The sequence below is a fragment of the Ammodytes marinus genome (genome assembly GCF_949987685.1).
Source record: "Ammodytes marinus genome assembly, chromosome: 12".
NCBI lineage: Eukaryota > Metazoa > Chordata > Actinopteri > Uranoscopiformes > Ammodytidae > Ammodytes > Ammodytes marinus.
Window position 1 is genome coordinate 24,110,859 of NC_137216.1, and position 27,071 is coordinate 24,137,929.

Consider the following 27,071-nt stretch of genomic DNA (forward strand, 5'->3'; position numbering starts at 1 on the left):
GATCAGAAAGCAAGTAAAGAAAGATACAGAAAATAAAAACTTTTTTCCACTTTTGACCCATTATGTAGCCTACATCAAAGTGCTAAAGCACAAGACAATCAATAAATTGCCACATGTCTGTGGGCCGATCTAGTCTACTACAAATACACTAGTCGCAGCTAGATAAAAACGAATTGAGTGGATCATGTGTTCAATAGTCGATCTTTGTCTCCGTGCTGACGTGCGTCGGTCCGTCACGTGACCTGAGGAATGTTAACAATGCAGCGAGTGTCCAACTTTGTGCTGCATTTCTGCTGCTGCTGCCTGGAGTCTGGGGAGAAAATGGAGGCTCATTTCATCACATTTACGCCGTCCCTCCGTCTCCACTGAACATTTCTTCGGCTGCGTCTACAACTAAAAGCGGCCCTTTGACGGGGGATTTACGGTCCAAAATCTGAGTTATTCTTACTACTTCTATCACATGGTAAGTTGAGACACTTCTAACTTTTTTTTTTTTTTTGGGGAGGGGAGTGGTGGACTTGGTTAGTTGGTTCGTGGTGGTGTAGCAACTTATTTCCACGACTTATTGCTAATGGGGAAAAGTTTCGTGAAGACTGTGTTAGGTTAAAAGTTAAAGGAATAGAGATTTGAGCGTGTTTTAGGGGGTTAACGGAACAAGCCGAAATGTTCCTGCAGAGGAATGCAGACCCCAGCTCTCTGCCTTGCCTGCCTGCCTGGGATACAGTTGTTGAAGGCCACAGACAGGACGTTTTTAAAACAGGGGTTTCCGTACGTTTTCATGTCCAGGGGCCCCCAGGCAAAGACTGTAAACTACACAGACACCATTTTGTAACGGTTTTTAAGCTTTGCCACAAATGGAAAAAAATAATAAACCTAAAATTACAAAAGCCTGTTTTGTACACTATTTATAAGTTAAAGTTAGAATGCCATGTTGTTGCTGCAGACCCAAACTGTACTATACAAAGTGGTCTAAAGTCCATGTTGGGGTCCTCTGACTGATAATAGGCTATAAAACAGCTGTATTTTTTTTTATGTCAATCACAACTCCCTGCACGAATTTCAATGTATCACTGAAGTTTTAGAGCAACACTGCATCACACAACTCTTATACTGTATTTCCATACAGTTGTAATATGTGGATATAATCAGGCTTTTTTTTAAATAAAATGTATGTGATTTGCATATTATAGAATGCTGACATGAAAGGGGAAAAAAGCACAGACAAATATAGAAAGATGAGTATAATTTGAAAAAGAAATCCGTAGAACCGTAGAATAATGAGTAAATTTGGTATCTTTCGTTAAGTCAAACTCAGGAGTTGTTTAATTCTGGGGAAAGTACATTTAATTAAAGGTCCGAAACAGAAGCCTAAACCAAATGACCCTGAAATGATTGGATCATACTTTATTTTTTAATGGGAGAAATGGTACTTGAGTCTGTTAGGATTAAATTTGGGGAAACATGATGGAATAAGTGACAACAATTCCTAGGAAGATTAGGATAATTTGTTTTAAATTTACCATTTTCACTCTCACAAGCCTAAAGGGCTGCATAGTTTGGCACTGATGCAACCATGTGTTTCATTCAGGTGTGCTACTACTACGCTCCTACACGTCCACACACACATGCACACACAGTCTTTCATCACGTTTAATAAGCAGTAGTTTTTGGTCTCATCCATTCAGGTGTTTTTATTGACTGACTTCTCCTTTACAGCTAATAGCGATTGGAGCTTGTGAATATATTGCCTTCTTCTGAGTTATGCAAACCAAAATCAGTGTGTTTGCTTATGGCAAGAGGTGACATATTTGACACAATTAGTCCTGTGCTTAGGGTATGGTGGTGTACCGCTCGGATGCCGTCAGGTATTGGGGCACAGCTGGATTTAATCCTGCAGAGGCATCTGTCAGGGAAGAACAACCGGGAAATCACCACTGGAATATAGGCAGAAGCTGGTGTGTGTGTGTGTGTGTGTGTGTGTGTGTGTGTGTGTGTGTGTGTGTGTGTGTGTGTGTGTGTGTGTGTGTGTGTGTGTGTGTGTGTGTGTGTGTGTGTGTGTGTGTGTGTGTAATTAATTGACAAACCAGGTGGCGAAAATTGTTGTTTTTTATCAGTTCTTTCTCCTTTGCCATCATTTCACAAATATTTAAGCAAATACTTACTGTCTGGGCAGCACTGATAAAGTCTGGCAGAAGTGAAGACATTACAAACAATTCAGTGATTTAATATTGCTGCTGACCAAGATCTCCCACAATATATTTCTTCCCTTTAGACTGTTATCAGAAGGGAAAGCAATTTGGTCTTAGCAAAGTGTGATTGACACGGCTTAGAGATCTGGCCCTAAAAAACAATCCAAAACCTGTATCATCTGTATGCTTTATAACTCTAAAAATAAGATTTCACTAAGAAGATACACAGTATCGTGTGATTTGACTACTTTCGGCTATTTATTCATATGTATTTAAAGACAAAGAAAAACAGTTGTCTACATGGATAGATACATACATTTAGATAGCTAGATACTTTACTTTATTCATTCCAGAAGGCAATATTGTTGCAGTAGCAAAAAAACAACATATAAGAAAAAGTTTGAGTTTTCTTTGAGTCAATATTGTGGTGATTAAAGGAACTACACATCCGTGATTCACAGTGGATTTAATATTCAGTTTTCCCCAAAAATATCACTTGAATAACTTCTTTGTGACATTTTTTTTGTCACATATTGTATTTGGAAGCGTGTCTTTATCAAACAAGTACATTGATCTTTACCTGCTGGCATATCAACTTATTTTTACAAAAATCCTAATGTAAAGACTCAGTGTAAATGACAAATTAAGTTGTTTGTGCACTTTTGTTTTTGTAGCATGAAGGGTGTATGTTTCCCAATGTTCACACTGAATGTGGCCAAATGTAGTCAGTGGTTAGGTCAAAGTAGAGGTCAAGGGTCAGGTATGTAGTGATGAAGGAGGGGTTAAGTATGTGAGTGTTGTTTGTGTTTTTGTGGCTGTGTGGTACTTTGCAGCAGAGCATTTTTATTTTGTCTGGTAAACTTTTCAAGGTTGGACATGCCCCAACACCACTGTCCTAACGCCTATTTCAAGACAGACATCAACCATTTTTTTGGTTTATTTTGGTCAGCAATGGCATAGACTGTCCCATGATTCAAGCAATGGTATGAATTGACTTGTAGTTACTTGTGGAATGGAATGCTCTTCATTGGTCGGACATGGCGCCTAAAGCATCACAGGAATGGAGGCAAGAGATCTCAGAGATGGGGCAACATTTATGCAGCTTTGCACTAGGCCCTGCCCCACACACTGGCCGCCTGCCACCCACCAATATAAAAAGAAAGCAACATGTTTTTGTCTGTACAAAGTTTGATCTGTACAAACAGTAAGAGCTGTGTGTGTCTTTTTTAGAAACAGCCTAAAGGGATGAAGAAGTCTGTAAGGGAGAAGGGGGGGTGAATGCCATGATCCCATTACTAATTCTGAATATACTGGAAAATAGCTCCAGTTTAGGCGACATGTTTTGGGTCATTATAACATTATAAATAAGAACATATTTTAATTTACTGTAACAACTTGGTAAATGTATGCCGATTTACATTAGATAATCAATTAAACGCTGATCATAAGGAAATGTTTTCCACAGTTTGGCGTGTCATAAGATCACAATCTTCCCTTTCACTTCGTTTCCCCCGTACTATAAATTCCCATTTGAGAGTTTCTTTTTAATGGTGTCCTCCTCAGTCTATCTTAACACTGACACAGGAACCTCCAGGAAAATGTAAAGATACTAAAGTTGTATGTTTTGTAGTCTTTCAACTTAGTTTTGGAAAAATCCTGTTTATGTCAATATTGCATGCTCGAAAGCTTCAAATACTACAATTTTTTATGCACTCCAGTAGCCATTTGCTACAAAGCAGAAGTTAGTCTTCGCAGCGAATCATTACCGTAGTAAACACGATTATATTTTGGCCATATTCACCCAAAATTTACTTGGATAAGAAACTTGAACTGATTTGAGCTGCTGAACTTTTCCTATGGTGTGTGTACTGAGTAACTTGAGATTCACAGTATCTCGCCGGTGGCAAAATTGATTGACATTTTGAAACGTAACCAGATCAATTAAAGGTTAAATGCTTAACAAAGTGAATAGAGTAGCAGACAAGATTATAAAAACCGCAACCATGTTGAAACCTGCCAGGGTGTAATTGTGTCTGGCAGTTTTTCCATGTAGGTACACAAACCAGATTAGTATCTGAAGACCAGACATCGCCATCAGACAAACACAAATCTTTTCTGGCCTGTGAAGATATTTGAAGCTTGTGAGTTGGACAAGAAACCAGCCTGTCTGCCAGTTTCAGGGTCTTCCTGTCCAGATCTATTGCTCGGTTACAGAAGTCAGACCAAAATATATTGATTCTGGAAAATGAAAGATGGAAAGAAAAAGACTAACTATAACCAATGCAAAAATGAAATCTTTCCCCTGGCCCTTCATAATCATCTGAGGTGTTCCTACAGGTTTGGTTTTGTCACATTCAAGCTCAGTCATTTATAAATGCAAGCATTACACAATCTTTTCATGTGATACTCTTATCAAACTGTTATATGAGGACATTTCACATATTCTGTATTGGTCAGATTGATATATTGAATATGGTATTGGTCCTTAAGATGGTCCGATATGGTCCATCATCGACGTCAACCTCTTTACCACAACAAAAGTCAAACCTTCCTGACTGCCATTTTAACTGTTTGACCAAAATAAACAAACAAGAACACAGGCATGGCTGTTTGCTCTGTGAGTCCTATGATATCTCCAATTCACAAGTACAACCAAAGACAACTTTTGCAACAGTCTGTGCTTGAAGTTCTATATCTCCTTCTTTATTCATCAGAACACTTCCAATCCCCTGCCTCTCACATGTCATTGTGTCACCTAAGGCTGTAAGTGCGTTTTCACGTTTCTCACTCCTCACGTGAAGCTCTTGACAGGAACATGTGCACTGTATCCCCACACGTCATCCCATCTGGCCCTGAGGAGTACCGCTATTGTGGCAGAATGCGGAGTATGTTCTCTCCAGATAAGACTGTCAAACGGTGTTAAATGTCTGATCACAGGGGAGCATCGCGGGCGTAGGGGCTGACGCAGGGAGGGCTGCTTGCTGCTGACTTGGATTGACCCCACGCTGGAGCTCTGAGTCTCACTAGGGTGTTTACCGATGACCACGGTGCACAACTATGCAGTGATGGATGGGGGCTGACTGTTGCAACCACAGCTATGCATTGATGGGGTGCAGAGAGGGGCGGGCGCTCTTTCCTGAACCCCAGCATTCCTAAATGATGCATTATGTATAATGCCCCCCAGGAATGTTTAAAGCACTACTAATACAGAATCTGAATGACAGGTTATGCCGGTCTAACATTTAATTTGTTTGTCATATGTTGTAACTATTACTGAAAATCATGGAAAAGTTACGGCGATATCAACCTTGAATAGATCTTGTTTTGAATGGCAGCTGTTACTACAATGTATTTAAACCCTCTTAAGCAACTTATATTGTTGTTGTTGATGAGTAGCCTGCACTGATATCAACATATGGAATACAGTATGTTAGAAGTGGTACATTTGGCTATCAGATTCTAATATCTGTGTTTTGGATATAAACACAGCAATTCTAATTTAGAAGAAAGTATACAAAAATGCACTAAGGTTTAAATGTATATAACCCAATTGGAATTACTAAACTGTTTTCAACATGCTATATCACATTTCTATAGTCTTACAATTTTCAGTTGTAAGTTAAAATATGTGTGATGTAAACTGCCCAGTTCTTAATTTATTTTTGGAAAACATCGAAAACTATGTATGACCACAGTCTCCATCCTTTTCCTCCACAGGCGGAGATTGGCAGCATCATGGTTTGGCTCCGCGGTGCCCTCGTCACCGGCTGCATTTCCTGGAATAAGCTGGAACCGGAGCCCTGAAAGCCCCACCATGGCCCGCCTGTAGTACCACACCTCACCTTACGTTACCCAGCCCACCACCATCAGCTGCAATCTGAAAAACAAAGATAGTCCCAAATAAATAAGACACACACAGAGAGGGGACTCCCAAATCTGTGCCTCCGATCTGTGTTCCCGGAGACTATTTTATCTATTTAGGTCAGCCACATTGAAAGGGATCTTTTGGAGTTTGTAGGAGAGAGAGAGAGATCGTGTGCGTGTGTGTAGGAGTGAGAGTGAGTGTGTGTGTGTGTTTCCCTTTTAGAGTAGGTGCCTGCCCTGGGCACTGAGGCCATGAGGCCAAAGACTTTCCCGGCCGCCCCGTACGTGGGTAACACACGCCAGCGGCTCCAGGAGATCAAGGAGGGTCTGAAGCAGCCGGCCAAGCTGGTCAGCCAGGCCCTGCTCGGGGGCAGCTCCCGCTCGGACAGAGGGTCCGACGCCAAGAGTGGCAAAGACACGGCCAGTAGACAGCAGCAGCTACGACCCCCGCAGAAGTTCAACAACTACCAGAATGCATTGCGGGAAATACGCAAGTCCCTCATGCCCTTCGCCAATGAGTCTGGGCCGTCGTCTGGGTCGGGACATCCTGCAGGCGCCGGGGAGGTCAATAGGCAGATGCTGCAGGAGCTGGTCAACGCCGGATGTGACCAGGTGAGCCAGACAGGGAGGAGGAGGGTGTGTATGTGTGTAGTATAGGTAGGTGATGGACCCATCTGATCCAATATCGCTATTGGGTCCAAAATGGCTGCAATACACTCATCGGATATCGAACTGATGCCAGCGATCCAAATTATACCCAAATTCCGGAGTCCGTTTCTTTCTGATATACAGTCATCATGTTAACAATGAAAAAATATAAGCTAGCTGCTGTACTTGATAGAACACAGGTTAAAAATATATTTTTAATTAAAAAGGTTTCAAATATTTAAATTAGATAGATTTTTATCCAATCAGGAGACAGAGCGCTATAAAGAGGCAGGTCTCTGTGCCGTGAACGATGACTTGCTGCTCTCCATCGTGGCACTATCTGACGAAGACGGCTGCACATTCATGTGGTGGTGACGTAGGGACGAGGGAGGGGACTGCTTACTGCAGTCACTGACAGGAAGTTAGCTAAAAGGACCGTATCACTTACTTCTCCTTTAATACAATAAATATGATCATATCGTGTGCGTCTGTAAAAGCCACTTCACTCCAGTGTTTGAAGCCGCGCAGCCTCCTTCAGTCAGGAATTCTTCGTGAAAGCAGTCAAGAGAGAGAGAATGCCATACGCTCTTCGATACAATACAAGTCTTCCCTGCCAAGTGCACAGGGCTGTGGTTATGTAACGTGGGCCCTGAGCCTTGAAATGTTGAAATATCAGGTGGGTTTCCCAAGAGGGCTTTTACTCCCTCCGTCCCTCATGAGGAATGCGAATGTGCCATCCAACGTCTGTGGAGAAGAGTTAGGAGAGAGAGAGGGGGAGAGGGCCTCATTCTCTCTCAACCTTAAGGCCTTTTAGAAACCACTGCGTAAAGGTGTCATGTGGATGTAGTTAATCAGGGGCCTATTCATGTCCCTTTGAGTTAACCTCAACATCAAACCAAAACATTACTCATCATACACTATATTTACAGCTTTAAGTAAAGTTTTGAAAAGTGCGTCACTGCAGGGAAGGAGTTGCATTTTTTTAAATAATTTTCGTCAATGTTCCAAAAATCAGATCAGTGAAAATATGTAAGAAAACAACTACTACAATTCCTTCCTGCAACAAATTTATGGAAAAAGACAGGAATGAGTCATGTTGTTGATACATTTGGGACATTTACAACAACAAGATGAACAGACCAAAGGGGATTTTGTTAAAGCTATAGTGCGTAACTTCTGTAGCCCCCATGAGGAATTTTGAGTAATTAACAACAACACTGTCGGTTTATCTGCATGAGGTAAACCTTCGATGATCGTGCGTTGATTTTATTCCTTCTGCTGTACTTCCACGTTTTCTCTTAGCGGTAGAATCAAAAACTGAAACATTTCTTAGGGCGCTTCTTGGGATTTTTCTGAGCTCCTGCGCCAGTGTCGGGGTTGACACCAGTTTGTAAACGCTGCAAGTCTTTTGTATTAATGTCACGTTCATCAGTTTCCTCTGTTGGGAATGACCCATAGTAAAGTGAAAGAGGCAAGTTTGAAGCACAACCGTACCAAATAATCTGAACCCAGCTGGTCCGGTTTAGATTTGGTAGAGCAGTGGTTAAAGGGGCCACGAGAACGGGCTCTGTGATGGAGCGAGGCAAGTGAAGAATGCTCAACTCAAGCCTGTGCACAGGTCTATGGAGAAATCCTCCCTGCTAAGGAGAAGTTATCAGGCTGGCTGCAGGGAGAAGCCAAATCGATTTCAGCTAATCACAGGCCAAAGAGACGATTCCTGATAGCTGGGCCCTTTGAACGGCATCTTTTGTTTGAGCTTTTTGCCTGCATTAGAGTCAGTGGTAAATACTTTACAACATGTCCCCTGTTTTTTTCCCTCTTCCTACATTTTTTTTGCTTCGAAAACAATCAAACAAGATTATGAGTGCGAAAGTTCAAACATCTGTCGAAAGATAATAGCGGAAACTGTGAAAAAAAGTGAAGGTTACAAACTCAGCTTATTTTTTTTCTGGCTTTAAATGCCGACTAGGTGAGCTCTATCGCTGCCTCCATTGTGAATGGACCGGACTTCGTCAATACAAACAGGAAGTGAACATTCAATGGCAGCAGGGTGGAACAGTTCCTTCTCCTACAGTCGAGTCGCCACCCAATATGTCGCCTCTCCTCCCCCGTACGTGTGTGTGTGTGTGTCCATTCTTAGTAGGAATGCACATTTTGAATCATTTCTTTGATCGATGATTGTAATAACAGTGACTAATCAAGAATCCAATCCTAATTTTAGCTTCGGGCAAATCATTTCACACTCGCATCACGTTAGACCAAAATAAATGCCACAAAAATGTGAGAACACAGAGCGGTTTGTTTACATGGTTGTGTAATATCAACAAAAGTGCAAAATAATCATTAAAAGGATCAGGCTTTTTAGTTTGGTTTAACTTCTCTCTCAACTTTGACTAAATCCAGACTATTTTATTATTATTATTATAAGTTATTTTATCCCTGGTTCTAATAGATCACTTTGAGCATCCTAGTCTACCATACGCCTAAGTATTTCATTTTCAGACTGCACTTAAAGGTTTATAAAAACTTGGGCATTTTGGTCAGTGTTTTCCCCATAAGTTTCCAAATTACTTCAAACAACAAGCACTGACGGTGGCGTTCGTGGTGTAGTGGTTGGGGGATCCAAGAGGCTCAGTCCTCATTTCATCAGGCCCGGGTTCGAATCCCACCCGTGGTCGGTTTTCTGCATGTCCTCCCCTCTTTGCCCCACATTTCAACTCTGTCTCTGCAAAGCTGTCTAATAAATTGAAAACGCCCCAAAATAATCTTTAAAAAAAACAAGCAAGCACTGACGGCAGCTGACTGATCAACTATCTCTCATCGCCTGCTGTTGTGATTTGTCAATAGTTGAACTACTGGGATTGGGCAACTGACCGCCCACATGCACACATAGTTTGTGGATGCATGAGAGGAATAAACATGACAGTAGAGTTTGTAATCCAAAAAATTCCAATCAAAGTAGGCTACCATTTGCACACCACTTTGAATCTTTAAAATGTCTCTCACCTCCCTTTAATTTACTGTGATAAACTCTCCATGCTCCATTTTAAGGCCACTAAGCATATTCCAAATTTAGTTTAGTTTAGTTTTAGTTATGTCAATTTATTGAACCTGTTTAAATAATGTATACACAAAATAAGACTTATAAGAAATAGATGAAAAATAAATGGGATCCTCAGCAACATATAAGCAACTCAAATAACATTGTTCATGTCCAAAAGCGGTTAGAGGAAGTTCAAAGCTTTGGTACTACCCCCGCTTATTTTATGAACTTTTTATCTACTATGTCAGGGCTATTCAATTAGTTTTGAATGGGGGCCGGTTGGTGGAAATGATCCAAAATGAGGGGCCAGAAAAAAATGCCTAAAATTTATGAGCATCACATCAATAGCTACATATACTGTAAAACACTACAACGACATAGGAGTGCATATATTGTCTTTATTTTATCAAATAGAGTTCACCATCTTATCAAAAAAAATCCCAATTTGATTAACATAGGCTGCCTGTTGTTTAAGTGTTTAACAATCTTATCAGTTCAGGAAAACACAAAAGGTTAACTCTTCAACAGCTTATCAAAATACATAGAAATAAATGTACTCTAAGTGCAACAGTTTATCAAAATACATAGAAATAAATGTACTCTAAGTGCAACAGCTTATCAAAATACAGGTAGGCCTAGGTTTACTAAGAGTGCAACAGCTTATCAAAAAACATAGAAATAAATGTAGGCTAAGTGCAACACCTTACAGTGTTTCCCCCCAAAAATGTTTTTGTCAAGGGGTCACTGTCCAGGGTCATGAGAGGCGCGGCGCAGCGTGCCGCGGCGAAAATTTTGGCTGTATTTTGCTCAAAGATGCCAATGCACAGCACAGAAATAAACAACTGCTTATTTGAATACAAAAAAACTACAGACACTGACTTTACAGTTGTGCAATTTTGTTTGCTATGTGAAGGTACAAATTTTGTGCAAACATGCAGACAGTACAAAGCAAAGTTCTACTGGTGCAATATTATGCAGACACACTAAATTCAAATAATGGACCATACACTTACACTGCGGTACAATCGCGCACGCAAAGCTGCATACACAGAGCAGCTGGAGACACATGTGCACATTTATTTACTGCAGATCGCGGCCTTTCGCCCATGCAAAAGCACACATTGTGCGTGCTAGTACATTAATTGTGCAGCACTAAAAAAAATATATATTTTTATTTTTTATTTTTTTGGGTCGGTCTGTAGTCAAGGCGGGGGCCAGTAAATATTCCTTCCGGCCCGCGGGCCGCCTATTGAATAGCCCTGTACTATGTCCTTGAACATCCCACACTTTATTTCTTGACCCAATTTATTTTCTACGCCCAACTCTTTATCAACTCGCCTAGTTCTCCTCCTCCTGCGTCTTTCCCGTCTTCTCAAGCTGCAAATTGCAATGTGGCTCGTTACATAATCACTTTTTCTAAAGGAGGAAGTGTGTGTGTGTGTGTGTGTGTGTGTGTGTGTGTGTGTGTGTGTGTGTGTGTGTGTGTGTGTGTGTGTGTGTGTGTGTGTGTGTGTGTGTGTGTGTGTGTGTGTGTGTGTGTGTGTGTGTGTGTGTGTGTGTGTGTGTGTGTGTGTGTGTGTGTGTGTGTGTGTGTGTGTGTTGCATGCCACGCAATGGGATGACAGGGGAAAGAAAGGAAATGAAGCGAAGGAGGGGTGTGTTCACAGGCCGTGTGTGTAGCCTACTGTACAGGACGAACTGCAGCTTAGGAATCCGAGTGAACACTAAGCATATTAGAGCTTTTCGACGTGTGAGCAAGCAAACTCTGCGGTGTTTATGTAGCGAAGAAGCCCACAATACGTGACTTGGAAGAAGTGTATGTGTTGGTGCTAATGGACTAGTGTATGTTGGTTTAGAAGACGTGGCTTTCCTCAGCCTCTCACTGTAAGAAATTCAAAGTTAGGCGTAGCCTTGCTAAAGCTTTGCCGTACACTCGTAGTGTTTCGCGTGAAGAGAAGCTTTATTGTGCGTTACTGCCATGGATTAGAAAGAAAAGGCTCTCCCTTTCGGCACGTCCATCCATCTGTTCCCAAATGTCCTCCATATGGCTTTGATTTGCAGCGTCCCACACTGGAATGTGTGTTTCCGAATTGGGTCAAAGAGACAACCAATATCAAAACTGACTGTAGATAAAATGGGAACCTTGTGTGAGGAAAGATAGTGTGTGTCTATGCTTGTTAGGTCAGTGTGTTAGAACAGTTTGTATGAGTGTGAATCTGTAAAGTTTGATAGGCTGGTGGTTATGCGTTTGAGATCAATCGGGCGGTTTGCAGCCCACAGCCATTGTCACAAGGGTAGAAATGTGGCCTGGATGTTTTGGACGGAGAAAGATAGAGGGAGAGATGGGAGGAAGATTATCCACAATGCAAATAGCTTGAATTCCTGCTTCCTGGGCTGAGGAATTTGTGCAAGGAACATCTGTCACCATGACAGCCGGGGTCACCAGGCCCGCCTCCGCCCAACACACACACACTCACACACACACACACACACACACACACACACACACACACACACACACACACACACACACACACACACACAGAGACAGACATGTACACGATCCAAGAGCTGAAGCAATGAATAATGAAAAGCAGAATATTATTACGATTTGATGGCTCGATATTTTCGTAAACTCTCTTTCTCAGAACTGTCTTTGCTTTAATGTTTTTTAACCAAATATAATATGCGTGGAGCGCCTTGGTAGCATGCCATTCAATCGCAACGTCAATGCTTCAATTCCAGCCGACGACCTTTGTTGCATGTCATTCCCCCCTCTCCACCTCCGCACATGTCATGCCACCTCTCCAGTTATAACTCTCCATTAAAGGTAAAAAAGACAAAATAAATAATCTCCTGAGTTTCTTCTTAGCTACTGTACTATCTTATTTAGTCACCAATGCCAAGAAATTCTTTAAATGATTGTATTTAGTGAAGCATAGTTTACTTTCATAAACCTTATACAGCTTGGTAATCCTGTCGTCATGCTATAAAAGCATATTTGAATTGGAAAGAGAAATCCTTGCATGAGAGGTAGAAGGAAAGCGAACAAGGTAAAAAAGAGTGAGCTAGAGAAGGACATAATGTGACATTACTGGGCGGCTCTGGCAGCCAACTCTCTCTGCTGGCTACGCAGGAATGCAACAGACACACACATACACGTACACACAGGAAATGGAGTATAAACAGTAGTGTGTGTGTGTGTGTGTGTGTGTGTGTGTGTGTGTGTGTGTGTGTGTGTGTGTGTGTGTGTGTGTGTGTGTGTGTGTGTGTGTGTGTGTGTGTGTGTGTGTGTGTGTGTGTGTGTGTGTGTGTGTGTGTGTGTGTGTGTGTGTGTGTGTGTGTGTGTGTGTGTGTGTGGACGGTCAGTCTTGGCCTCATACTTACAAGTGTGTATGAACGTGCGGATGCAAAGGGAGGGGGTTGAAAACAGTCGCGCGCACGCTGCTTGCAGTCGTGTATTTACACCTACACAGACACACTGCAATGGACAAACACACACACACACACACACACACACACACACACAAACATACACACGTTACAGAAAGTGTGTGGCCTTGGCATTTCCTGGCTTTGACAGCTGACCGTGCCCACGGTTGCTGCCTGATGCTACTTTTAAATAGTTTCTGTTTGATTTAGTTTCCACCCAACAAATGGAGCTGGTCAGTTTGTTTGAGAAACTGTTGGCACAGGGGGCACAAAATGGCTACAAAGGGGTAAAACTTCTACTCAGCTGTTCTTGCACTCTCAGGAAAAAATACACCTTTTCTTTTCGGTTTTTTTGCTTCTAGAAAAACATTTAAAACACAATTGAAGAGAATAATAAAATTGGTTAAAATAGGTCAAATTAATAGATATGTCCTGAACTGTCCTGTTCAAGTATTTTTTTGGCTCAGATAGCCAGCAAAACTTTAAAATCGTCTAAAATGAATATAAAGTATCAATATGTTCAGTCCACTTCTGTCTGTCAGAGGAACTTGGCAGAGTTCTGGGTGTAAATGTCCTTGCAGTGAGGTCATATGTCATTCTTAGGGGTTTATACATGTAGGTGTGGGTCGCTCAGACGGAGAGAGAGAGAGATTAAGATTCTCTGATGTGTTTATGTCACACCCCGGTTCCCTGTTTGTTTACTAAAAGGCAGGAAGTTCCTCCACCAAAACATTTTGATTTGCAGGTGGTGTCACATCAACTCAATGTATACATCACTATGTAGGCCTACAAGACAGTGTTTCCATTTAGAACACGAATGAAGTGAATTAAAGTAAATGCGTTTATAGGGTGGGATGTTGTTGTAAATTAAAGAGTAAATACAAAGTAATGTTTACAAATTTTGTTAAACACTGACACACTTTGGTTGGAATTTTCAGCGTTGTACAACAAATAACATGCAACGTAATTTGTGTATACACCGCCTAAGATTCGACATTGTGCAAAGTAGGTTACTATGTGTTTCACCAAGATGACCTTTTTGAGTCTCATATTATATTAGCGAGGAGGACGCTGCTAACAGACACTGTATTCTGACTTCAGTCTGTAAAGCTCTCTGTTTGGCTTTTGTTATTGTCTTAATATGAATCTATGAATCATATTGTGTACTACTGTGTTTTGTCTTGTTGCAACCTAAGTATGTGATAAGGCTTCTGGTTTGGCGAGAGTTGGATACATTTCTTTTTTGAATCTTTCATTTATGACCTCCTGCTTTACATTGACACAAAGCAATGATTGGCATTGTTTTAATAAAAGGCTGTAAACTTTAATTGAAGGCTTTGCAGGTTTCCTCTTTCACATTTTAGCTACTGTGTCACGATCATATATTTTTCTGCAGCTGATGGATAGAAAATACCAAAGTGGTTAACCAACATTTTTCACATTGATGACCTACATACTATAGCTCTGGGCTTTTATAGTGACCCACCTGTTACAGCCTGCAATAGCTCCCTATTCCCCACCTGTGGATATATGACTGAGGAGGGAAACCAGACAAAAGGCACAGAATGAAATAAAATACCTTTTATTGATATAAACAATAAGGAGAATGCAATCAACTTCAAGAGAATGTATGGAAGCTGTCTTTTAGCACAATATTTTAATATGGTTGGTGTTTTGGTACGTGTCTTGAAATCTGAAAAATATATTAATACCCAAATCAATTCCTTATTGCTTAGATTTCAACTTTCAAATCAACTCATTCATATAATTATTTCATTATATTTAATCTCATTGCAAAATCAATGAATATGTTGTTCTGCTCTTTGAACCATTTTATTTTATTTTAAGATGAAACAAATTATATATTATATATATAATATATAAATATATTGTCTATTTCACTACAAAACAAAAAGGTAACACAAACTTGAAATAAACTCTCCCAACCCCCTACATCTAAATTATTCCTGTCTACAAATTATAATTCCTATGTATTTCCCATAGTACTTTGACCTTGTTTTGATGGTTTATATTGTGTTGCTATGACAGGCACAGGAAGTCACTGGTATGTGACCCCACACCGAGAGGATGCAGGTGCTGGAGCACCTACTGGGCCAATGTGTTTTCAAAAGTGTGTGTTTTTTATGTTGGGATGATTATCCGCATTTTTTTGCAGGCATACAGATGGCTGTAATTTCAGAAACCTGCAGCATTGTCTTTTCAAACAAATGTTTATAGTCCTTGTTTGTGAGTTTTTGGACAGCTACTTATGTTTTTAAACATTAATCATTTCAAAACCGTGTTGTGATTTGTTAAATGAAAAGAATATACAAATGTGGTTTACATAAGGTAGAAATAAGTTTCTCAATGTCTTTTTTTTGTGTGTGTTACAGGAGATGGCAGTCCGGGCGCTGAAGCAGACAGGAAGTAGGAACATTGAAGCGGCTTTAGAGTACATCAGCAAAATGGGTTACCTTGACCCTCGCAATGAGCTCATCGTCCGGGTCATCAAGCAGACTTCTCCAGGTACAAATGCTTATCCATCTAGTTACTTTCTTATATTAGAACATTTGATCAATTTACTTTTATTTCCTGAACATATTGAGTGATTTCACTCCTTTGTCATTCCAGGAAAAGCTGGCATGCCAAACTCAATGGACCACCGCCCTGCGTTAGAGGCAGCAGGTGAGGCGGGTGCCATGCCCCCCTACCACCAGATGGGGGCTCCCATGTATGATGGGGCGGGTGGTTACGGCCCTGAGGGTGAGATGCCGAGAACCTACATGAGTGCTCCCCCCGTAATGAACTACATGATGCCTCCGTCTGGTGCACCTCAGGGTCCAGCCATGGGTAACCCAATGGGTCGCCCTCCTAGTATGGGCACCTATCCCGCGGTGATGGCGCCCCAAAACAACCCAGCCAACCCCATGTACCCTCCAGGGGCGCAGCAGAAGGGCTACCCGGGCGCTATGGAGCAGCACGGACCCATGATGAGCTACAACGTCCCCGGCCAGCCTCTGCAGCCCCAGCCACAAGGGGGCCCCGTCCCAGGTCCCCACTACGACTACGGCCACGCTCGGCCACACATGATGGAGCCTGCAGCTTACGGAGTCAAGAGAACCGCGTCTTTCCAGAATAAAATGGCACCACCTTCCATGGGCCAGAACGGTCCAGGAGGGGGAGGAGGAGGTTACCCCACCAACCTCTACCTACCTCCTCATTCCCACCCGCGCCAAGCCAGCCCTACGTCCCACCAGGTCCACATGATGTCCCGTTCCCCAGGCGGGGTGGCAGCCATGGGCCCTGATTTCTCCGATATGCCCCAGGGTTTGATGACACCATCCAGGGCGAGCCTCAACCTGGACCTGTATGAGCACCACTGGGCCGGGCCTCCAGGTCCAGAAGGGGCCCCCCCACAAAGGCAATCCCAGCCCCAGGGCCCGTTCAGAGGGGAGGTGCGTGCCCCAAGCAGAACCAACTCTTTCAACAGTCGCTCTGCTGGGCCCAATGGGGTCCGGCCTGCCATGGCTGCACCCCCACCAGCTAACAAACAGGACCCCTCGTTGGGCCCTCCGAACACCATCACCGCGGTAACGTCCCCACCCATCCAACAACCGGTGAAGAGTATTCGTGTGATGAGGCCGGAGCCCAAAACAGCCGTTGGACCGTGTCATCCCAGTTGGATGGCAGCTCAAGCTCAGGCCCAGGAAGCTGCGGAGGCACTGGCCTACATGCCAGAGGAAACCTACTCTCTGGAGCCCGTACAGGAACAACGCTGCCCACCACCACCGTACCCCAAAAACCTGCTCATGTCTGGGACGGCCGGTGAGCCAGGGCCCCTGGAGGGAGCCATGTGTGGAGCTCAAGACCTTAACAACCATTCATCTAGAAACACACGTGGCGGTAGTGGAGGGAGTGTAAAGGGCGATGAGAGCCATCAGGTGAAGGAGAAGACGAAAATGGGCAAAGGAGAGAAAACGGTGAAAGATAAGAAGCAGATCCAGACGTCGCCTGTCCCGCTGAGGAAGAACGGACGAGACGAGGAGAAGAGAGAGTCGCGCATAAAGACGTACTCACCATTTGCCTTCAAGTTCTACATGGAGCAGCACATAGAGAACGTGATGAAAACGCACCAGCAGAAACTCAACCGCAGGCTGCAGCTGGAACAAGAGATGTCCAAGGTAAGGCCGTCATTTACTGAACTAGCTGCTCTGAGTTACAAACTTTACATCCTAAAAATGAACACACAGATGTTAAAATAGGTTTCTTGAGCTCTGCTCTTAACTCCTGCGTGATGATGCTAAACTGTATATGTCTTGCGTATCCTGAAATTTGCAAAAATTAGTACTTTTACATGCACAACATATGTAAACATGGTCAATTGTAAGGAGCTTTTTGAACAACCCATCTAAACTTTTGGCTTCACTGAGAAGCATCTTCAAATGGGAATGAAATGAGCACACCAGTGATTCAGTCTTTTTAAGCCCATTGTGTTTACGTAACATATACTGAGGGATACCAAAAGTGTTCAGACTGATTTAATGAATTCCAGGCAGCAGAAGTTTGCTGTGAAGATTAGAAGTAGGGCTCTGAAAGATGATGATTGTCTTTAGGACGATAAAACATTCAAACCAAATTCAACATGCTTTGGAAAATGGTCCAGAGTAATGTGTATGCGATTTCTGGACCTGAAAAGCAACTTGGGTCTGTATTTAAGATAAGTATCAGAAAAGGTCGTGCGGAGCAGTGATGTCCATCTGGTTGTTATCTGTAGAATTCTCCCTCAGGACTTTGGTTTTAGACAACAAGACCGTTGTTTAACATTGAGAAGTCAGTGAGTTCACACTTGGTGGTTGTATGAGCTTGTCTTGATTCATGACTTTGGCCTATGCCCTTGGGATCTACTTTAAAGTGATTGAAAGGCATTTTAAGAGCAGAAAAAATACCTCGGCTAGACCCAGACAGTTAGGTAACACAATTTAGTTATGACAACAAAGGTCAAGGGGCGCAGGGTTCAGCAAATTCTAGGTCACTAATAACCTAAATGGAGATTTAAACGGTCTTGTTTTTGAGGCTGCTTTTGAACTACTGTGTGCTTATCTCACCATTTTTCTTTGACCCTTGTCCCTTCCTTTATAGGCCGGCCTATCGGAGGCAGAGCAGGAACAGATGAGGAAGATGTTGAACCAGAAGGAGTCCAACTACAACAGGCTACGTCGTGCCAAAATGGACAAGGCCATGTTCATCAAAATCAAGACATTGGGCATAGGTGCCTTTGGTGAAGTGTGTCTGACACGTAAGGTGGACACTGGGGCACTTTATGCCATGAAAACACTGCGCAAGAAAGATGTTCTCAACCGCAACCAGGTGATTTAGTACATATTTGTTTGATATGGTACACACACTATTAGGCTTTTGAGTCTTGAGTTGGGTGCAGTTTTATCAGTTACATGGAGGCATTCACCTCTCTTTTTACATGTTATTTTGATCCATCAGAAACAAGGTACATTCAGTTTTCACATACTTATTTAGTCCCATCTCTTCTCCAGAAGTCATTGTTGAGACAGAATACAATTAATACTCATATGTTCATATCAAATAATTCTTGCATATGTATTTCCTTTACTCAAAAAAATATGAGCTCACTATTGATATATTTCAATATCATTCAGAGATAAAAAAAATAATAATTAAAAAGGTTAACTAACTAAAAAAAACACCCAATGATTCTCAAACACATTCATCCCTGTACTTAACTTCCTTATCAAAACAATTTTAACTCAGTACTTTCTGTGACGCAGGTGGCCCATGTTAAAGCAGAGCGGGACATCCTAGCGGAGGCGGACAACGAGTGGGTGGTGCGTCTGTACTATTCCTTCCAGGACCGGGACAGCCTGTACTTTGTCATGGACTACATCCCAGGAGGAGACATGATGAGCCTGCTCATACGAATGGGCATCTTCCCTGAAAACCTGGCGCGCTTCTACATAGCCGAGCTGACACTGGCCATCGAGAGCGTCCACAAGATGGGCTTCATCCATCGAGACATCAAGCCCGACAACATCCTCATCGACCTGGACGGACACATCAAGCTGACCGACTTTGGCCTGTGCACGGGCTTCCGCTGGACGCACAACTCCAAGTATTACCAGAAAGGTGAGACACTTTGTAATGAGTGTTTAGTGCTCTACTACAATGCTGCATGGCAAGAATATCTTAGCGTACACATGCACATACACGCATACCGTAATTTTCGGACTATAAGCCGCGACTTTTTCCCCATTTTTCGACCCTGTTATAACACAGCACAGTATATGTTCTGTAGCTACTAGGGATGGGCGTTAGTACTCGAGTACTCCTCGTTTCAAATTAACTCGATTGGTAGGTGAGGAAAATCTTTTTTTTTTTTTTTTTTTTGTGTGTCTGTAGCCTTTAGGCCGGCGGACCGCCCCTATTTAAAAATGTTATATACGTGTACAAAACGGCACAAAACGGATAAAATAAAGTTTAACAAAATTAAATATTTTGATGCAAGTGCAATAAACTGAGCGTTGTGTCAAACAGCAACTGCAAATAACTGCCACCTCCGTGCCACCGCAGCACAGCCTGTGTTATCCACAGCACCGCGGAGCTGAACACGGTCTCTCTTCTCCAGAACATTTTCAGGAATATAACTGTCCAATTATTTCAAAGCAGATGATAAGGTTACGTTTATAAAAAGGGGAGATGACACCTGTTACTCTCATTTAGTAATGAGTAGACTCCAGGTGAGCATGCAAGGTGCTCTCCGCATGGAAAGAAAAGTAAAGAAGAAGCAAGGCTTACTTCAGGCACATTCGCTCCGAGCCAACAACAGTTAAGAAGCCTTCAATAGGGAATATGGGGATAAGATTAAAAAACCGACCGGTGTAACGTTCCGTTAATGAGGAATTAGTCACGGTAATTATTCACGGACACAGAGTGAGCATTACGCGGTTGGATATACAGCTATCTGCTTTGGTGAATTATTTATATGTATTTGAATTGTAGGACAATCATTTTATATTATTTGCTGCCCTTCTTATTTTAAATGGTGACTTAGGCTATTTTTTTTTTACAACTACAGCCCATGCTTTTTTTCTCCCCACTGCAGACCTACTCGATCGGTTTAAATTGTGTCCTTAATATCATATGGCAACTGTGACTGTTTGACAATAAGCATTGAGCGCTTTATTGCGGTGAACCGTTGTTCTGCAGAAACAACGGTTTCTGTTCTTTCTAAAAATAGAAAAAAGTTTAACAAGGAATCGATTGATCCTCGAGGAATGCAAGCGATCACACAAGTAGCGAAAACACTCGTGCCCATCCCTAGTATCTACTATTGCACTAAATGGTAACACTTGAATTAGTTATGCAAATGTGCAACTTGTTTGTTGAAATGTTAATAAATGGGAGCTTCCTCAAGCAGCCATCTCTTTCCCGACAATCCCCTCTGTGCACGAACTCTTACATATGGTAATGAAACATTATAACACCTGCGGCTTATAGTCCAGTGCGGCTTATAGTGCGGAAAATACGGTATATATATTTTTTTACAATTTATAAAGAATGTGAAGATTCAGTTGATTTTGTAAACATACAACATTTAAAATAAAAGGGAATTTGTGTTTTTTCACAACAGACTTGGTAGAAATGGAATATAGTATTCATGTGTATGTTTTAATTAGTGTAATCGCTTGAATAAATTAGTTGTTGTTTCTTTTATTACCTAAGAATGAGTTTGTTTGTTTCTACAGTAGCACAGAAGGGACAAACCTAACGGCCTTAACCATTGATCTACATTGTCCCCCTCCTCTGTCTCTAGGGAGCCACGTGAGACAGGACAGCATGGAGCCCAGTGACTTCTGGGACGACGTGTCAAACTGTCGCTGTGGCGACCGGCTGATGACACTGGAGCAGAGCGCCAACCGGCAGCACCAGCGCTGCCTGGCCCACTCACTGGTGGGAACACCAAACTACATCGCTCCTGAGGTCCTGCTGCGCAAAGGTGGGTCAGATTATGATAATTAACTGATCCAGGAACAGCTGCACAGGGTCTAAAATATAGCTTACTGAAAAAATTGTATTAAGCCAATTAAAAAACAAAGGCAACGGATACATTTCACACAGAGGTTTGTTTTGATAAGCTTGTGAAAGAGAGAAAATGGCTTTTTTCATCCATACATATTTGAATGCAACAAAAAAGTTGGACTTTGCACAAAATCTAAAATGAAACAATTGAAGTGCTGACATTGACCTTTCAATTTGTGGGAATTTTTGGTGAACACAATAGAAACAGCTTGTGTCCCACTATTCAAAAAGTATGGTACTTTGTATAAAACGATTGAACACTCAAAGCACACTCAGCACTTTAACATTGTAGAAACATTAAGGCATTGTTTCATTGTTTCATTTCAAATCATTGTGCTACAAGTACAGATTCAGCACAATGGGAAATATTTGTGATAGTGGATTGTGTTGTATGTATGTCTCACTTAAGAGATTAATGTGATATTTATGCTTGTGTGCAGGTTACACCCAGCTGTGTGACTGGTGGAGTGTGGGAGTGATTCTGTTTGAGATGCTGGTGGGACAGCCGCCCTTCCTGGCCCCAACACCTACGGAGACTCAGATTAAGGTCAGTGAAGAAGAAAAATATCCCGCTCTTGCATTTAACCTGGTGACAGTAGTCCGGGACAACTACACAGTGCCACATTATGTCTGCCTTTCTGATACAATCACCCAAAGAGATTATAGCAGTCAACTACTGTTTCCAAGGTCAAGGAAACACTACTGTTTACATGATTGATTGTTCATTGCGTATGTAATGAACTTGTACTGGGATCATCTGTATATGTGGTATTTGTTTGTATTGTGTCTATTGTGAATTGTGTTTTATATTATGGACTAAAGGTCCGTTTAAAAGACATACAGTACAATAGAAATAATAGACAACACACACACATTAGATAAAATCATGTCCACCACTTATAAAAGGCACTTGGTGATATGATTATGACGTGTGAATAAGAAATTATACTAAAACCAAACTAAACTATGTCCCTATGTCTGTCCCCTGCGCAGGTCATTAACTTTGAGAGCACGCTGCAGGTCCCGGTGCAGGTCAAACTGAGCCCCGAGGCCGTGGACATCATCGGGCGCCTCTGCTGCTCCGCCGAGGACCGCGTTGGCGCCGGAGAGATCAAAGCTCACCCGTTCTTCGGCCAGATGGACTTCTCCAGTAACCTACGGCAACAACCGGCCCCCTACCGGCCTAAGATCGCCCACCCCATGGACACGTCTAACTTTGACCCAGTGGAGGAGGAGGGGGGGCCCGGGGCATGGAGTGACAGTGGGGACAGCACCCGCGCATTGGACTTGCTCTGCTCCCCACACGGGAAGCACCCGGAGCACGCCTTTTACGAATTCACCTTCCGCAGGTTCTTTGATGACAACGGCTGCCCCTTCCGCTACCCTAAACCACCCGAGGTCAACGATGGGACGTCCAGCATCACCTGCATGGGCCCGGAAGAGGAGGAAGAGCAAGAAGAGGGGGATGAGGAAGAGGACAGTGAAGAGGAAGAGGGAGAGCAGGGGGAGGGATGTGAGCCTGTGTACGTCTAGGCTTCCTGAGCGACGTGTGTTTATTATCAAGTTAACTTAAGTTACTTTATTAGTCAATGGCTACATTGAAATTTGTCTTTTCGAATATCCCCTCTCGAGATACCACACTTCGGAGGGGGTCCTCGCGCAGGGTCAGCCATAGTGCAGCCCCTCTGGAGCAGTACTTTGGGTTAAGTGCCTTGCTCAAGGACACAATGGTAGAGATGGTAGGCACCTTAGATGTAATACCAGCCACCACCAGTATTACAAGTAACACCCTCCTGTCTGGTGCCGGGGATCCAACCAGTGACCTCATGGTTACTGGTCAAACGAATTATGCCTAACTAATGTTCATCGTCCAGCCCGCGACCCTCCCACCTGCCACTGCTATTGTTGTGTCTAGTGTGTACAGGTTTGAACGCTACAGGTGTGTGTGTTGAGGCATATCTGACATGTGTGACTGTTGCAGGAGCAGGATTGATGAACATCGCCACCTAGTGGAATCTATAGTACGTCCACAATGACTTCAAATACCAAACGCCTTTCGATCCGGGACCAAGAAACAACCTTCTGCATGTGATTGACTGCATCAAGTATTGAAGCATGTGCAGTTAAAAAGCAAGACTCAGAAACTTTTCAAAAGTTGAAATGAGACGGATGATATTCTTGGGAATGTGAGATTTCTAATTTGAGGTCTTCAAGCGGTTTCTTGTCCCATTCCTTCCACCCTCGTGTCTTACGGACGACTGAAACGCCTCTGCATTGATCTTCTGATGCAGGAGCCACTGCCTGCTATACCTGAGCTGATTTACACTCAAGTATTGGACATGGCAAAATGCCTTTTGGCAGCATTCACTTTTATATAAGTTTTATATAATATGAATAGTGGAACCAGTTTACTCTTTGATCCGGGGGGAAGGACTGAATAGGTAACCCACAGCCCTCTCACGGCTGCTGCAAAATAAGCTACAAAGACACATGCATGCACGTGCACACACTCACGCACACTTATCCAGCACAGGTCATGCTCGGTCATAAAGGGTGAAAAATAGGTCGTTTTCAGTGTCCATAATAACGTTTCAAGAAGTTGGCTGAGACTATATGGATGGACAAATTGCCACAGATTTGTTCACCTTCTTGGGGTGTGAGACACATTCTGTCCCTTCTGGCAGCGTTCACTTTTATATAAGTTTGATATATTTGTGTCTTCGGTTTGAAATCCCTGCGTTTGTAGCAGAAACATTTTCAAACATTACACTCAAAACAAACCAAATGAAATATTCCTGGTCGCTCCATCTAATCTTTCTATATCCACAGCTGCCTCATTTTGTGCCAACTGTTGTTCAGTGTAATGTTTTGTCCTTGAGATGGAGCCTAGGTCCTTCTTCCCTCAGAGGTTGCTGTTACAAATATCCTAACAATACTTCCTTGTATTGTTAAAACAATTCCAACTGACCATTTCAAAGCTCACATCCAAAAATAATACTCAACCTCAAGTACAAAGATTGTGTGTGTACTAGGAAGTCAAGACTGAACCACTGTAGCATTTATTGAGCCTGAGCCTTTCTAAAATAGCAGAGATTTCACATGCAGTTACAGGAAAGAATTGGACCAGATGAAAAACTTTGTGTCCAAGTTAAACCAACGTACACATACATACAAACATACATTTACCTTACTTTGCTTTAGGAAAATAACTGATCAAATAACATGAAAGGTGGGCTGATTTCAAGAAAATACAATCAAAATCAAAGCTAGAACCCCTCAGGTCTAATGGGGCTGAGTTTGTTTCTGACTGAGAATCAAAGACACACACACACACACACACACACACACACACTCACTAAGAAACACACTCTTACAGCTACTCTACAAAGATCAGTGTCATTGTAACTTAAGCAGCCTCCTCCTATCTACACGAAACACAAAGCGACATGTTCTTACAACAGCCAACATGTGATAGTATGACTATGTGCAATACAAAAAAATACATTATATATAGTTTTCTAAACACTTACTATCCTTTTTGAACGTTTAGTACTGAAATGTACAAATATATTGGGTTTATATATATTTTCTCTTTTCAGTTACAACATGCTGCTTATCATTGTGGTTAATATTATTTACATAATTATTATTATTATAATTGTTATTACATTTGTACCTGTTTTTTTTTCTTTTGTTGTGGCTTAAAAAGAAGTGTTGACGCCAATGCCGAGTGTGCTTGGGTTTTTGAAAGTAACGAGCTGTGTGCCTTTTTTCTAAATGAATGTTGAAGGAGATGACAGTGATGATGATGATGACGATCAGTGTTTTTTTTTATATCAGAAACATGGATGGTAGGACTCTCCGGATTCTGCGTACGGGCTGGTCCTGGATGCAGGAGAGGGAGGGTGTAAAAAAGGATTGTGGTTTAGGAAAAGATGAGAGAGAATAGATAGAAGTGAGAGGAGTGAGGCAGGTTGGCTTCAGGAAAAAAAAAATTTAATTTGAAAAACAGCTTTTTTTTTCTATTTTACAAAACCGCAAATGGTTAAACTAAGACGACAAAGAGTTAGTGTTTGGTACATTTTCTATTATTTATCCAAAATGACCACAAGTTTTTTTTGAGTGTTGTTCAACTCTGTGCCATGTTGTGTATTGGAGCTCGCCCAGTACCTTCTTGCTTCTTGACAATCAGTTAACATCGACGGCTCTATTTCGTTAAACTGAACCATTTGGTCGATTTGAAAACCAAACTGTTCCAACAGTATTCTGAATTTGATTCATGACTGGGAATGCTACAGGAGTGATTCTTCTTCTTCTTCTTGATGCATAACTGGCAGAATGATGGGAAAATGTGTGGATTTGTTACAGAATTTTTTTTTATTATTATTTTATGTTTTGCTTGACAATGTATTGAACGTTTGTTTTCTCTGTTATATGTGCCTTTTGTTCTAAAGTAAGCAGTACAATCTTAAAAAGACTGCCTTCTTATTATCGTCTCTTTCACCGCAGACTCTCCTTTTCTCTGTTGTTACTCTTGGATGTTGGGGAAGTTGACAGAGCATGCTTCACATTTACACTGACTTTGTTTACATGCACAAACGATTTTCTTCCTATTCTAATCGGGTCAATAACTTGCAGCAAACAAAATAAAAGGAGTAAGAAACTGAGGACAGAATAATAAAGGTCATCAAAATCATGTGAAAATACCAATTTAAAATACATTTCTGGTTGCATCCCAGGTCATGTTAAAATCTATAAAGCTATGATTAAGGTGGATTCTTCAACTTTAAAATCTCACATTAGACTGACGGAATTATAATTTTTTTGCATCATGCATACATAAAACATTGAAATTATTCTGTTTCTGTTCAATACTGCATGTAAACATAGCCAGTGTATCCTGTGAAGCGCCACTATTATAAGTGAAGTTCCTTGCTCAAAGGCACCATCAGTGAGATTAAGATAGACAGGTGTCACACTTCCCCATCAAGTTTTCCAGACGTCCTTCCACTTCTCCAAACCTCTCGCCAATCCACATTGATCGGGGACAGAATGCTTTGTGAAAGAAATAGCTTTATAATGAGTGTGTTTCCTGTTTCGAGAGCGATGACTGACAATCTTTGACTGACTACCGACCGGATTTATTCTTTTCTTTTTGTATTTTTACTCTAAGGTAGCCTCTTTCTGTCTGCGACGCTCCTTAATGTATGATACAATTCTGTTACTCTTGAATTTATATTTATACAGATATACATATTTTTTGTATCATTTTTCCTCCCCTTTTGTTCAATTTCCCTTGTGCTAAAAAAAAATCCCACGTCTACGCAGTATTATCAATGATGTAATGTGGACAGCTATCTCTTTTTTTTACATTTTTATGTATGAACTGAGAATTTGTAAAAATGCTTTTACAGTCCTTTGTGTGTAAAATGTATGTATAAATTAAATTAACCAACTTGGAATCGTGTTTATTTCAGTGCTTTGATCTTTGAACGAAAGGTGATTCATTCAATTGTATTATTTTCAGGCCAGTCATAGTTTGTGAATTATGAGCATGCTTAAATAATTATAAATGTTTTAAAGATTTGATGAAGATAGTTTTTCTACCTTTTGTAAATAAAGCGGAATGAGATAATAATAAATATGGTTGAGTTATGATAAATACTGACTTATACTGTAATACTAAGTCTTAACATTTCTTAATGGAAATAAGAACTCAAAATGTATTAAATCTAGAAGCTATATAGTTTTTATAGGCCTATATATCATGATGAACTGGCTTGAGT

The 27,071-nt window shown here is 41.7% G+C and overlaps 1 protein-coding gene across 1 annotated transcript; it reads left to right on the top strand.

Moving 5' to 3' along the window:
• The first annotated feature begins 321 nt into the window (after window positions 1-321).
• lats2 (large tumor suppressor kinase 2) lies at window positions 322-26,747 on the top strand. Its single transcript, XM_080038070.1, has 9 exons — window positions 322-463; window positions 5,907-6,665; window positions 15,570-15,702; window positions 15,808-17,357; window positions 18,316-18,543; window positions 18,978-19,332; window positions 21,020-21,202; window positions 21,726-21,832; window positions 22,279-26,747. The coding sequence occupies exons 2-9, from the start codon at window positions 6,306-6,308 to the stop codon at window positions 22,816-22,818; spliced, it is 3,456 nt and encodes a 1,151-aa protein (XP_079894196.1). The 5' UTR covers window positions 322-463; window positions 5,907-6,305; the 3' UTR covers window positions 22,819-26,747.
• The last annotated feature ends 324 nt before the right edge of the window (window positions 26,748-27,071 follow it).